The sequence below is a fragment of the Lepidochelys olivacea genome (genome assembly GCF_965140295.1).
Source record: "Lepidochelys olivacea isolate rLepOli2 genome assembly, chromosome: 1".
NCBI lineage: Eukaryota > Metazoa > Chordata > Testudines > Cheloniidae > Lepidochelys > Lepidochelys olivacea.
In genome coordinates, this window is record NC_140411.1 from 134,880,572 (window position 1) to 134,895,604 (window position 15,033).

General features: G+C 40.4%; 1 protein-coding gene across 6 annotated transcripts in view; it reads right to left on the bottom strand.

The window, feature by feature from the left end:
- The window catches only part of MID1 (midline 1), a 325,456-nt gene that overhangs the window by 25,826 nt on the left and 284,597 nt on the right, over window positions 1–15,033 (bottom strand). For all 6 annotated transcript variants that reach the window (XM_084649321.1, XM_084649324.1, XM_084649323.1 and 3 more), the window contains 2 exons: window positions 7,970–8,077; window positions 3,729–3,877 (listed from right to left, as the gene is read on the bottom strand). In XM_084649321.1, the coding sequence (XP_084505447.1) occupies window positions 3,729–3,877; window positions 7,970–8,077 (257 nt within the window). The remainder of the gene's footprint in view (window positions 1–3,728; window positions 3,878–7,969; window positions 8,078–15,033) is intronic.

A 15,033-nucleotide genomic window follows, 5' to 3' on the forward strand; every position in this document is an offset into this window, starting at 1 on the left:
GATAGATGCTGCATTTGGAACTTTTCAGGCTGATATCTCAAAGACGTGTCAGCGGGAACCAGGAGTGTAAGTGGATTGTGATGTTTACAGAAAATTCAGGAGAGAATTCATATCTATTTGACCATCCATCTCACCAGGATTTTAAGAATGGTTTTCTGAAACTGTGCTGAATGAGGTTTCTCCTGTTCTATAACTGCAGTTAATCATCTTCATCATTGGTTCTGCTGAGACTGTGGCTGACACTCAGGTAATTATGTTAGTGTGGATGAGGTCTATTGTAGGGACTGCACGTGTAAGTGTTGGCACACAGTGAGGAAGTTTCTTGCACTCTTCCCCATTTTCACTAAAGGGTCAATAACAATTTGGCCCTAATGTTTCTATCCCTAAAGGAAAAAAAGACTCATTAATTTATTTTGGACCTTATATTACATTAGGTTTGGCCAAAATTTTTATACCTGGCCTTCTGTACCAGAGGCCCCACACTGGGGTTGCTGGGAAGTACAGAAGTGGATTTGTGAACACAACAGCTGCTCCTGGGTGTCTCCAGACACCCTATATGGAAAAGGTCTCTACACTGGCCACGCATAGGTTGGACAAATGATGCTATTACACGTGTGATGGCATGCATTTTAGGTGGATTCTGTGCCCACAACGTAATGAGCAAATGGCATACTGTAGACCTATGTCATTCTGGTTCAGTAGATTTCACTTCCCCCAGCTCTCTCTCCAGCACTTCACTCATATAGCATCTGATTACTAAGGCTTTATGTAAAGGAAGTGGATTTCATTCATAGGATGAACAACCCACTAACTAAAAACTCCTGTGGTAAGCATGGTTTCCCACTGTGCCCACAGCAAAGAATTTTATATTGCATTTCCTTTGAAATATGTGCATGAAAAAATGCAGTGTACGTAACTTTAAGAAATCAGTTTTAGCCACTGGAGCTCAGGGCCCTGTAGAGGTGACTAAATGTATACTCTAGCAGCAAGCAACGTTTTACACATCACTAGAGCTGAGAGAATCATTTGTGGTGAATAATTTATTGAACAAATTTAGCCTCTTTCTCCATTTTGTAAATTGTCTGTGAGCAGTTTATGATTTTCTCGGATTTATTCTTCTTTGAAATTATTCATTGGTCCACAGACTGTTCACAAGTAGAGCTGGCCTAAACTCACATTTCTGGCTCATGAGAAATTTTAATGTTTTGAAATGTGGTTTTGTTTTGATTCAGAAATCCATCCCTAAATTTTCTTTTGAAAACACTGACACATGGAGTTTTTGAACCAAAATATACTCCCCAGAGTGACAGCTGCTGGCTATAACTGACATTCTTTCTATTTCTATTAGCAGTGGTGAAGCTCACAAGAGTATCAATTTCACTCAGCAGTTGCAAGGGTTCCCAGGATCTGTGGCTCCAGGGCAGACCTGCCATGTGGATTACCCTGGGGTCAGGGAACCCAGGCCTTCCAGACTCCCAGGCTGGCTTGCTCCAGGATTGCCTATTCAAAAACTGAACAATACAGGGACCCAGTTGGCAAGGGAGTCTGGAAGCCCTTGGGTCCCCAGCCCAGGAGCAGTCTACATGATGGGCCTGCCCCAGACCCATGGACCCTGGAAGCCTGGGGTCCCCAGCCTTGGAGCAGTTTGCATCACAGGTCTCTCCAGTAGCCAATCAGGCAAACTGGCAGGGAACCACACAGGGTTCCACTGGAATGTTGACAATGATTTGGTGAAATTCCACAAGTAATTTCAGGTTTCATGAACTGGCATTTTCCAATGAAAATGTTTTGTCAGAAGATTTCCAACCAGCTCTATTCATGAACATTTTGTCATAGGTACAGGCCTATAATATGCAAGAAGCATTGGATTAATTTTGACTGAACACATCTGTCACATGGGGTTATTACTGTTCTCTGACTGGATGAGTGAAACTCTTGCCATCACATGTCTGGTGCAAATATATTAATGTTTATGAGTTCAAAATGCACTTTCTGTGAATATTCTAACACTCACTGAAAATATATTGTATCTGCAAATATTTCTGCCCAAAGATTAATTCTCCAGAATATTGAGAGGTGGCCAAATTCCCACACCCTTACTCATGTTGAATTGTACTTTACTAAATGAGTGGTCCCATTAACTTCAAAGGGACTGCTTGTGGAGTAAAATACAATTATTAAAAGGTGACAGAGACTGGCCCATAAAGTAAACACCAAAAGTGAGTCTAACACAGCCAAATCAAATTTAGGCTCCATGGCTGAAAATTCTATTACACGTGGTAAAATTTACACACGATGTATAGATCCATGTTATGTCAATGGGACTAACTCAGAATATTTAAAGTTAAGGACATGTAATAGTCTTTGTAGGATCTGGGCTTAATTTTTTATTCAGGAATAAACTGACATTCCAAATCTACTCCCAACACTCCAGTGTATGCCACTGGTTTATATCAGAGATGAAGTAAAGAAATCTCTGAGGGATAAAGGCATTGTTTTGCGATTTCAGTCATCTGCAGAGAGGGTGTCTCAAAGAAGTAGAAAGAATAAAACATAAAATAAATAACAACACAGATCCTTATGACTTAGACTAGGCCAGCACTTAACACTAGCTGTATCATGTGAAGACAAAGTAACCCCATAGCCAAAAAAGAACTGTTGGACAAAGATGTAAATATTAGTAGAAAGACAAGCTCCAAATATGTGCTCCACTTCTTTTTTTTTTGTTATAGTGTAGACTCCATTTTATCATAGTTACAGCTACTTTGCTTTTTTTTCCCCTATCTCAATGGAATATCGACACCTAGTTAGACATTTTCATGGGAACGTGTAGATTTTAATGAAATTCCAGCAGAATGGAATCCAGGCAGGGTTCCACTGGAAATCGACCTCATCTACTGCCAGCTCACCCATGAAGCTCCTTGGCTGGCTGCCCAGGAGCCCAGTCTGCAAGGCTTGTGGCTCTTCAGCAGCCCAGGCTTCCGCTTCTTGTGGCCTGCCTGGCAGGCTAATAGGAAGCCAGGAGCCTGAAGCCTTACGAGCCCTGGCCCCAGAGCGCCCAGGCTTCCTGTTCCTTGGCGACCTGGGTTTCCAGGCTCCCCATCCTTCAGCAGCTCAAAAGCCAGGGAATGCTGTTTTCCAGATTCCCCAAGCTATCTGGCTCCCAGGCAGAAAGTTGCCTGGTTCCTCACCTGGTGAGGCTTAGGGAGCCTCAGAAACGGTTTGGCAGCTTAGGGAGCCTCAGAAACGGTTTGAAATTCCGATCCTTCAGGAAAGTTCATTTTTCTTTCCACTTTGGATTTTTTTTCCTTTTAAATTTCCAATTTCCCATAGAATGGGGAATTACAGTTTCTGGCCAGCTCTAATTATAACTGTACTTATCGCCAAACTACCGATTAGTATTTATCAATTTCCATGTATAACTATGCCCCCTTCTTCATCTATGGATGATGAGGATCATGAAACAATACTGAAAGCAGTTCCATTCTCATGTGTCTTTCCTCTTTTAAATAGGTGTTTTGATTTAATATTATAGAAAGGACCTTGACATTTCAAGGCAATACCAATGATCATTAGGGTAGAATAAAGCAATTCAGCCCCCCTTTATTCTTTGAAGGCACCTACAGCAAGACAAGAAAGACAAGAGGGCAATCATGACCAATCAACTGCCCTAACTTTAAGCTCTTGCATCTGCCAGGAGGAAATTCCCTAGCAGTCCATGCCTTTACCTCTCAGTGATATTTTTAGCCGTCTGCAAGAAGCGTGCATGATCATTCTCCTTCAGAGACTGTTCGGCCTGAGAGATGAGAGATGTAGAGCGTTCAATGCACTGTTTGCAGTTTGCAATCTGCTGAGCCAGTTTTCTCAGTCTCACCACCTTGAACAAAAACATAAGAAAAGAGTCAGATCCACGTGCTCACAAATCACATTAGCGTTTACACTTTGTGCTCATGGCCATAGTGCAAATGGGGTGTTAACATCAGTGGCTTACCTGACAGGAAAGAGCCTCTTTTCAACCCGCTTTACTCATAGGCCACATTAGCCAAGTAAAAGCTATGTGCTATTTTACAAGAGGACAGATTTGTTCTTTCTACATCAACTTTTTCCACACTGGAAACAACAGAGGGGAGCCAAAACAAGCACAGCTAGCCTATTTTCCTTCAGCAAGACGTCATTTCCTGGCACTTTCTGCTTACATGATAACTAAAAAGTATTTTGATAACCATTTCCCTGAAGTGATGAGAAATGCGTTAAGAGCAGTTTACAAGGCTCATTACTTTTCTTTAGTCCCGAATTGGTTTACACAAAAATGACACGAAAACAAAATTTGATGAAGGGGCTTGGTTCATGTTCACTAACAATAAATAAATGTTCATCCTTTTTATTTTATTTTATGTTTGTTCAGATCCTAACCTGTCTTGTGGAATGAATTTGGCTACTCAGAAGCACAGCTATAAATGGAGAATTGATTGTGCTTCTGCTATACGTAGCAAGGAAATAGCCAGTCAGGAAATCCACATGAGATATGACTTTGTCCTGGAAAGTACCATTAGCTGGAAGGCTAGGGAGGGGAACAATCAATCTGCCTTTTAGAGACAATGTTGGCTCCTGAAGCCTCTTAGTTCCTGAATGCTCTGGGAATCCTTCCTATTTCTATAAAATCATTATCATCACCACCACATAGTTCCAAGAGGAGGGGAAAAAAAGGAAGGAAATCTAATAACTTTGGACCTCAGAAGGACATTAAGCCCCAGCTATGTATAAAATCAGGAAATTAATGATTAAGTGGATTAGCAGAAAGATCAGAATTGTATACTAAATTTAACACAAACTCTAAGAGTCTCATTAATTAAATAATAAACACTGTAGTTGCTCGCTCTACTGCCAGATAATTGACTGCAATGGGAGTTATGCATGCTGAGTGAAGGTGAGGGTACATATTAATTTGCTTTAGGACAATAGAGTCCACAAGCAAAAGTAAAATATTCCTTTCAGGAAACTTTAAAAAAACAAAGGTCAATGTTGAAGAAGGCTGAAAATCTTTAACATTGATATTTTCCTACAAAATACAAGCAATGAATGGAGAAAAATTGCTACAGAAACGTACAAATGGTGATGACGTTAATGTTCTGGCTGGTTCCTAATGTGATCTACTGCTACAGCGTATTTATTGTGGTTGGCTGCTACTATTGTTGAGTATTTGAATGAAACAAACATTTGTCACCTGCTCTTCAAAGAAAAAAGATCATAATATACTTTCAGCATAATTCATTATTGATATAATTTACCAAACAGCATCTCCCTGCCCTAAGGATTAGATTGCACAACCAATACTCACATTGGTGAGCACTTACTCACAAGAGTAGTCCCACTGAAACCAGTAGGTAACTTATGTGAGGAAAGGGGTCACAATCCAGCCCTCAGTTAACTGATCGTTTCTCATGAACACACTGTACGGGGGTAGGTAGATAGCTAGGAAACGAGCCATTTGTTTAGATACTGTACGTATGCTGGGGATTGTTCTGTGCAGCACAAGATATGCTCTATATGTGCATTCATGAAGAGACAGCATTTCGGCATATATTGCCCTAGGCAGTGACACATTCACTGCCTAAACATGCAAATCTTGTTCAACTCTTTACCATGGTATTCATTAACAATCCAAGTAATTAACTGAACAAATGTCACACAATGTGCTTTAGGCACCAGAGGACACTTTCCTGGTTGGCAGGCCAAACGTCTGAATTAGCATTTTTCAGCTTCTTTATATACACAATAGATGATAAATCTGGAAAGGAAGAACCTCCCTTCCTCTATTGCAGGAATGTCCTCTATGCTTAACACATCTTACCTGTTTGATATTTAAATGCCTTGTTCAGTTAAGTACACTTCACGTGATTACACAAGTATACAACAGTGCATTAAGGGCTGAGCTGTTGCCCACAGCCACAGTCCCATGTCAGAGCCTTCATCCTAATAACAACAGCTGGAGCTCCAGTCTGGAGGCCATAGCTCTGTAGCCAAAGTCATAGGCCAAAGGGGAGTTTAGCAGGTACTGTGCCTTCTAGAACTCCTTTGTGGAACAGCCGACATGCCTTCTTTAAAGAAGGTGCGACATGCACTCTGTTCTGTGGCTTCGCTGGTCAGTGCGTAGGAGGGGGGACAGGACATGGCTCCACCCCTGCCTTGACCCATTAGCTAGGCACATATAGGTGGTAGCTCTATCTCTGGGCTCCTTAGGTAGATCTAAACTAGAATATTTTGTACTTGTTTTCCAGCCGCTCTGAGCAGGGTTTCATGACATGTTGATAAAAATGCCTGACCCCTGTCTATACCAGTGCTTACCCTGTTGATAGTACTGGTATAGCTGCTGCACCATTGTTGGAAAACAGGTAGAAACTTTTTCAGTGTTGTGCAAGGACTCCCTGGCCTCTGGAGGTTTTCTTGTGGCCTCACATTCCCATACAGGGGGCTGGGCACAAACAGGTCTTTAATATTTGTTTAAAAATATTTCTTAAAAACAAATCATTAGCAGCAACCTTGTCAGTAATGAAGAGCCTCATCAAAACAATCCAGAGTGTGCAAGTGATGCAGATTTTAGGAAGGAACCAGATATTTTTCAAGTGTTTATGGGGTTATTAGAAGTCTGATTTTTTTTAACAGAAAAAAGAATGGGGCACAGTCTGATCCTAGTTACACTGGAGAAAATCCAAAGTAACTAATGAACTCTACAAGTTTTCATTGGCGTAACTGAGATCAGAATCTGGTGAAGGATCTTTTAAAGATGAAATCTATATGCATAATGGGCAGCTCCCAATGAACAGGAAGTTTGCCATGAACTTTGAGGGCAGTAGGGTTGGTCTCAATGTATACAGAAATACAGCCAAGAAGATTATGCAGAAGGCTGGCTTACTATATCTTGAAGGGAGATGTATTTTGTTAATATCATGAAGTTCAAGATCTGTCAAATAAGGAATGGGAACTGTGGTCTTCAAACATGTTTAAATCAGCCCTCGCCGACAGCCTTTTTAATTTCAAGTTAATTGGAATATCTTGACAGCTAAGTGAACCATTTAACCTCCCCTTGACTTTATTCCTTGTCTGAGCTTTTCCCACACTAGAAGAGTTTATGTTTCACTCTTCCAGCTACTTTAGCAGGTAAAGAATAAACACCATGCTCCAAAAGAAACAAGAATAATGATCTAAAACTAAGATGTTCCTTAATTTACCAGGTAGCTAGATCAATTTAAAACTTGAATGCATATCTGATATTTGCCTCATTCATTAGGTTGACACTAACAACCACTGTCCTGCAGTTATTAGGAAAGCAATGGCATTGAATTTACATTCCCAATATTTTTAGATAGTAAAAATCTCATACCACTTTCTGTAAAATACAAGTTAAAGTTCCCCGTTACAGTCTTTAAAGAAGTGTTATCTTGAAAGCAATTGCTCTTGTCTGTCGAGTTATTTTGTATAAATGTCTTTAATAAACAATTTATATCTGTATGGAATAAAATATTAATGCAGATGACTGGAGAGCAAGTCCTGTGATACAGTAAATTCTTGCTATGGGCAAATGCCTTCAGATTTCTGATAAAGTAAAAGTTTTTTTAGTCCCTCTTTTTATAAATATCTTTTGATAAGTGAAATCACATCCCTGTGGGAAAATATTACATAAATTATTTGATTTTTAAAAATCATATTACATCACAAAAAAAGAACCTTAATCTAACCTTATGCGATTTTGGTGTTTAACACTCAATAAGTTTTAAGCAATGACTGAATGTTTACCCAATGCAGACAGCAGACAGCATCTCAGTTCACCTAAAAGTTACAGATGGCAAGGAGTATCCAAGGACTCTTGTAAGTGTGTATTCCTAGCACATTAAGTCAAGAAATCACAGAGGTTACAGAGCATGAAGAAACACTGCTGACCCATTTGAACTATCGGGAGAAGAGCACTTACCTTCCCTTCCTTTATTTTGGTTCCAATAATTTGTCGTCTCTGTTGGATTATTTCAATGAGCAGGTCACATTCCTCTGTCAGCTTGGTTTCTTGTCGTGATGCATTCACCTGAAAAGCAAGTCACCTTGGTTAGAAAAGGTCTGGTCTTTTTCATTCTATTTTTAATTTAAAATGATCATTTCTAAAAAATTTTTTGTATTTTTCTTTTTGTTTTACAAATTGTCTTCTGTTTATTTTCCCTCTTCTGACTCTTGTGAAATAATGAAAATTCAAAAGTCCAGACAGAGCATTTTCATAATGTATCACTGTACAGACAAACTCATCAGTATTTCTAACCAAAGTCAAATATGGCCTGTCAGGTGCTGTGTAACCTCAACTCTACTTGACATCAGTGAGTGTTGAGAGCCCTTACTATCCCTCACTGGGTGCTTAGCACCTCTCAGAATCGAGGCCTAAGTAGGGTTCAAATAAAGAACACATATGTAGCTTATTACCACAGCTTATACACAACAGCCCATGGAAAAGGTTAATTGTTTAATATATTAGGTGTATTTGAGATTCTTGCCATTCTTCTTCAGTAACAAAATAGTGTTAAAATAATTGTGATTAGAGAGAGAGAGAGAGAGAGGTCTCTCGGCTGGTCAATTTTTTTTCTCAAAACTGTTTTTTAATGGAAAAGTGGGTGGAGGCGGGGCAGAGGGAGACACAAAAATATCCATGCAAAATGTTTGCTTTCTGTGCAAAATTTCACTTTGTATACCCCCCCCACCCCAAACGTCCCAAAAAACAGATTTTTTAAAAAAAATTATTTCAATCAAAAAGCTTTGGGGTTTTCAGTTTAAAGTCAAAATGTTCCAGGGGGTTGGGTGGGTGGGAAGAATACCACTTTTCAAACAGCTCTTTTTTATATATTCTACATTCGAGAAACTAAATGTATAACAATGGTTGTTTCAGAGTATATCACTAGTTGACAGAAGGAATATACAGTGTAGACATTGTTTAAAATTCAAGCATTATAAAAAACTTCTAGAACACAATGCTTAAGGAAATGGAGGGTAGGCTATTGTATCTCATCTTTACATTATAGTATTTATAGAGTGCAACAAGAATGATATTTACAGACAAGTAAACGGACAGCTCCTTGACCAGAGATTACAAAAAGGACCCTAATCCAGCAAAACATGTATTGACCTTTAAGCACATTAATAGTCCCCTGTACTTAAATTTAAGCACATGTGTCACGGTTCCTCCCCCACTCTGAACTCTAGGGTACAGATGTGGGGACCTGCATGAAAAACCTCCTAAGCTTATCTTTACCAGCTTAGGTCAAAACTTCCCCAAGGTACAAAATATTACACCTTGGACTGGCCGCTACCACCACCAAACTAATACTGATTACTGGGGAAGAGCTGTTTGGACGCGTCCTTCCCCCCAAAATACTTCCCAAAACCTTGCACCCCACTTCCTGGACAAGGTTTGGTAAAAAGCCTCACCAATTTGCCTAGGTGACTACAGACCCAGACCCTTGGATCTTAAGAACAATGAACAATCCTCCCAACACTTGCACTCCCCCTTTCCTGGGAAATGTTGGATAAAAAGCCTCACCAATTTGCATAGGTGACCACAGACCCAAACCCTTGGATCTGAGAACAATGAAAAAGCATTCAGTGTTTTACAAGAAGACTTTTAATAAAAAATAGAAGTAAATAGAAATAAAGAAATCCCCCCTGTAAAATCAGGATGGTAGATATCTTACAGGGTAATTAGATTCAAAACATAGAGAACCCCTCTAGGCAAAACCTTAAGTTACAAAAAAGATACACAGACAGAAATAGTTATTCTATTCAGCACAATTCTTTTCTCAGCCATTTAAAGAAATCATAATCTAACACATACCTAGCTAGATTACTTACTAAAAGTTCTAAGACTCCATTCCTGTTCTGTCCCCGGCCAAGACGACTACAGACAGACACAGACCCTTTGTTTCTCTCCCTCCTCCCAGCTTTTGAAAGTATCTTGTCTCCTCATTGGTCATTTTGGTCAGGTGCCAGCGAGGTTACCTTTAGCTTCTTAACCCTTTACAGGTGAGAGGAGCTTTCCCCTGGCCAGGAGGGATTTCAAAGGGGTTTACCCTTCCCTTTATATTTATGACAACATGCTTAAACACATTATTGGATCAGGGCCAATTTTACAAAGTGCCCTCTTATCTGAACAGCCTTTATGCCCCTCAGCCTACTAACTGTAGGGTACAAAACCCTGATTTTATTTCCATAACAAACAAGATTTAGCCACATATACCATAGGCTCAAGCATTAATAGAGGTAGCAGTTTTATAATACTTAAATGTATTTTCAATATTGAAATGCTGTTTGGTTCAATAACCCTGGAGGAGGGGCCTGTGTGGTGCTGGAGACGTCTGCCCTGACATAGGTGAAGAGGAAACGTGGGCCTATTTTCAATGGTGTGTGCATTAGAGATGTTAGTAACAATCTATTTTACTTGCTGTCAGAAATGAGGGCCTGCAGCTCTGCCTGCCCAGTTGTCAGGCTGTCAGTCAATGCAATTGGGCCACAGCAGAGCCACGATTGCCTCTGGCAGTCAGGTGGCTTGCCCTTAAGGCCAGCAGCTGCAGAGGTTTTGTGACTATTCAATACCCCTGTCTGCAGCTTCTCTGCCTCCATGTGCTCGCCTCACTCGCAAGTCCTGTTCCTGCCCTGCTCCAAACCTAGACCCTGCCCTGCACCTGGCCTTATTCCAGTCCAGTTCCAGCCTTGCTGCTACCTTGGAACCAGCCCTGCTTTCCCTGACTCTTGGTAATCCATTTCTCACCCTTGGCTCTGATTCCTGGCTCTGACTCAGTCTTTACCCTTGGCTCTGGCATTTGGATTCTGACTAGAGTTCTGACCCTTGGCCTTGGTTCCTGGTTCTGACTTTGTCTTGACTCTTGGATTTGGCATTTAGACTCTGAATTTGGTTTTGACTTTGACTCTGACTACTAGGCATGACCACCTACAACCTGGTCTTCTGACGCATGCTCCCACTGGTCACTTTTGTCATCCTGCACCTCTGCAGAACTGCTTTTAACCAATTGTACTATTTTCTAACCACAGACCTGCCCTTCTTCCGAGTTCTGGTTGACTACATGGATTGAAATTCCTTTTGACAAAGCAAGGAATCCCAAACTGGTATAAATTAAGGTAAAACTCAGGCTAGGTATAAATGGGTGCAACTCTTTTTATGTCAGTGCTCACTTATGTCATGGTTGACTGGTGCTTAGATTAATTACTTTATCACTTAAACAGGATTTCTGACTAGCTTCCACTCAATGTGTAATTTCTATCACCATTATTTATATCAATGATTAAATTAGCCTATAGGACCAAATTCATCTATAGTGTAACTCTCCAGACATCAGGGGAGTCACACTAGGGCTAAATATAGACAACAATGTTTTATTTAGTGCCAAGTTTATTTAAGAAAGGGGAAAAAATTAAGATGCACCCACCAATATTATATGAATAAAATGGTTCCAAAACTTTCCCTTTTTGATCTCTTACTCAATGAAGACAGATTTCTCTTTTCTTTGAAACTAGAAAAATAAAGTATTTTTAAATTCTTTTGAACACATATCCAATTTTTATTAAAGTAGAAAATGTATTTCAAAATTTTTGGACAGCATGTCCAAAACTACTATTAAAAAGCTAGTTCATTTTCTAGGTTTTTCTGACCCCTCTCTGAAATATTGATACATTATCTTATTATAGTTGCAGGCTACATAGGCCCTTTTCAGTACTTAATTAAGCACATGCCTAACTGACTTTAAGTACCAGTGAAGCCAATGGGACTACTCATGAACTTAAAAAATTACGTCTGAGCCTAGATTCCCTGCTGAATTGGGGCCTTAACTGTTACTTTCAACCTAATATTTTATAGCTTTAAAATACCGTTTTACAACATTGCTATTTTATAGTATGAAATTTACTTAAAACAGACTGGTATGGCTTTGTGCTTTGGCTACATGATATTGTTCTCTGCTGCCATGAAAGAGACAAGGTCTGACTCTAGTCCTGTTGTTATGATAATGAAATAATCATTTTTATTTCTGCACTGCTTAAGGACTCTAAACAGGCTCTATACAAACCGATAACTGGAAGACAGTTCTCCCAATCTAAGATGTAGAAAATGTGCGACAGGTAAAATAAACTAAACAAACGGGGATTGGGGTGAAGGATAGGACGGAAGGACAAGGTAACAGTAGTGGCCTGTGTTTCCATCAATGAGTGGTCACAGTAGCCAGAAGTCTCTTTCTTGCTCTGTGATCTGGTAGGGGTTGGGAAGGCTTTGGAATTTTGGGGGAGGGATAGCTCAGTGGTTTGAGCATTGGCCTGCTAAATCCAGGGTTGTGAGCTCAATCCTTGAGGGGGCTATTTAGGGATCTGGGGCAAAAATTGGGGATTGGTCCTTGTCAGGGTTCCCTCCCCACTCTGAACTCTAGGGTACAGATGTGGTGACCCCCAAGAAAAACCCCCTAAGCTTATTTTTACCAGCTTAGTAAAAACTTTTCCAAGACATACATTTTGCTTTGTCTTTGAACAGTATGCTGCCACCACCAAGTGATTTAGATAAAGAACAGGGAAAGGACCACTTGGAGTTCCTATTTCCTCAAAATATCCCCCCCAAGTCCTTACACACCCTTTCCCGGGAAGGCTTGAGAATAAACAAGATGAGCAGAAACCAGCCTTCGATTTTTAAGACCCAAAAAACCCAATCAGATTCTTAAAAAACAGAACTTTATTAGAAAGAAAAAAGGTAAAAGAAGCACCTCTTTGAAATTAGAATGGAAGATAATCTCTCAGGCAGGCAGATTCAAAACATAGAGAATCCCTCTAGGCAAAACCTTAAGTTACAAAAAGACACAAAAACAGGAATACACATTTCCTCCAGCACAGCGAATTTCACAAGCCAAAACAAAGAAAACCTAATGCATTTCCTAGCTAGATTACTTACTAACTTTACAGGAGTTGGAGGGCTTGCATCCTTGATCTGTTCTCGGCAAAGGTATCACACAGACAGACAAAAGCCTTTTCCCCCACTCCAGATTTGAAAGTATCTTGTCCCCTCAGTGGTCATTTTGGATCAGGTGCCAGCCAGGTTACCTGAGCTTCTTAACCCTTTATACGTAAAAGGACTTTGCCTCTGGCCAGGAGGGATTTTATAGCACTGTATACAGAAAGGTGGTTACCCTTCCCTTTATATTTATGACAGTCCTGCTTTGAGCAGGGGGTTGGACTAGATGACCTCCTGAGGTCCCTTCCAACCCTAATATTCTATGATTCTATGGAAGCAAGTTGCAACACACCCAGGCCCCTCAGGGAACTGGGTTGTCCTATGTTGGCTCAACACAGTGATCCATCTTACTGACTAATGGGCTCTTCAGGGAGCACCTCAAATATTTTCCAAACAGAAAGATGACTGCTAGGCTGATCTTCAAGAGTGAGAGTGGGCAAGTAGAGAAAAATGGGTGCTCCTCAGTGCGCTGACAGGGAGTTGTAGCTGCAAACATCCTTAACCCAATGGGAGAAATTAGGCCAGCTGGTTTTAGTTCAACTAAAACTGAGGACTGTCTTGCAAAGAGTTCTGCTCTCTGAGAGGCTGCCTAGACTTGCATATTCAGAGACTTGAGTCAAATTGTGATTTAGGTCATAAGCAAAATGGTTGTGGTGGTTTCAAAGTCCTTAGCAGATGTTTGGTAAATCACAAAATTATAACACAATGGACAACTCAATTACAGTCAATCTTCTGCTGCTAGCTCAACCTTAATTTGGCAAAGAGTTAAATCACAGGGCTAACCTCACACCTACTAGCACTTGTGTAATTCACATCTCTGAGCCAAAAGTGTTCTGTAGTCTCCTAGCAAGATTCACCTCATGGGAGTACAGCTCTCCCTCTGGGGTTCATCAGAGGTTGGCAGTTTAATTTGTGGTTGAGTCTGCATAGGAGCCCTCCTGGCAGAATCTTACCAAGGGACGGGATGAAACAAGTACTCTAGCCAGCGGCTACTCTGATGAGAAAAGCCTACTTATTAAGTCCAGGCTGGCCAAGGGTAAATTGATCAGAAAACAGTGTAAGTGGTAAAGTAGTGTATCTTGCACCCATTTGACTTTATTAGGATGTGCAAAATAATAGGAAGGGGCCTGAAACAGGAAAGGCTTGTAAAATATGGTAGTCCCATCTCACACTCACTGAACGCCAGTTCAGTGGCAGTTACACTAATTTTCCCACTTACATCAGGAGGGTAACTTCACCATCACTGTGCATTTTGGCCCACAGAGCTGGAGTTTGCAGGAGATTTCCAGAGGTACAAATGGGAGCCAAAAGTTCCTGTTGCCTTTCAATGGGAGTTAGGTGCCTAAATGTTCCTGTGCCTTTGAAAACGTTCCCCTTTTTCATCATGTGGATCTGTAACCATCCTTCAGGGATTTTGAGTCCACAAACTGATGAAAGAATTACACTCCTTTCATTAGATACAGTAAAAATCAAACTGTCAATTATAATATTGATAATCTTCATTCACATGAAGCCATCCCTCTATACATTAAAATATTCTTTGTTTTATTTAACTGCTTCAAGAATACCATGGGCTAAAATTAGGTTTTCAGTTACCCACAGGTAAATCAGAGTAGCTCCACTGCACTCCACAGAGATATCATATGGGGATAACAGAGAGCTGAACTGGGTCTCAATTTAGAGAGAACACAAATGAATAGAAGACATTTCTCGTATGAAAAGTAGGTCCACAGCACTTAAGGCATGTGTCATGGCTTCTTGGATGCCTTTTGCCATTTATCTGAATATTTTCTCTCAGAAGGGAGGATTTGTTGTTGATTATTATTTATTACTGTATTACTGTAGTGCCTAGGAGATGTTGTCATGGACTTGGACCCCACTGTGCGAGGCACTGTACAAACCAGAACAAGAACATGGTCCCTGTCCTGAGGCACTGATAATCTAAGTATAAGACAAGAAACAACAGACAGACAGAGTAGAAGGAAACCATGAGGCAA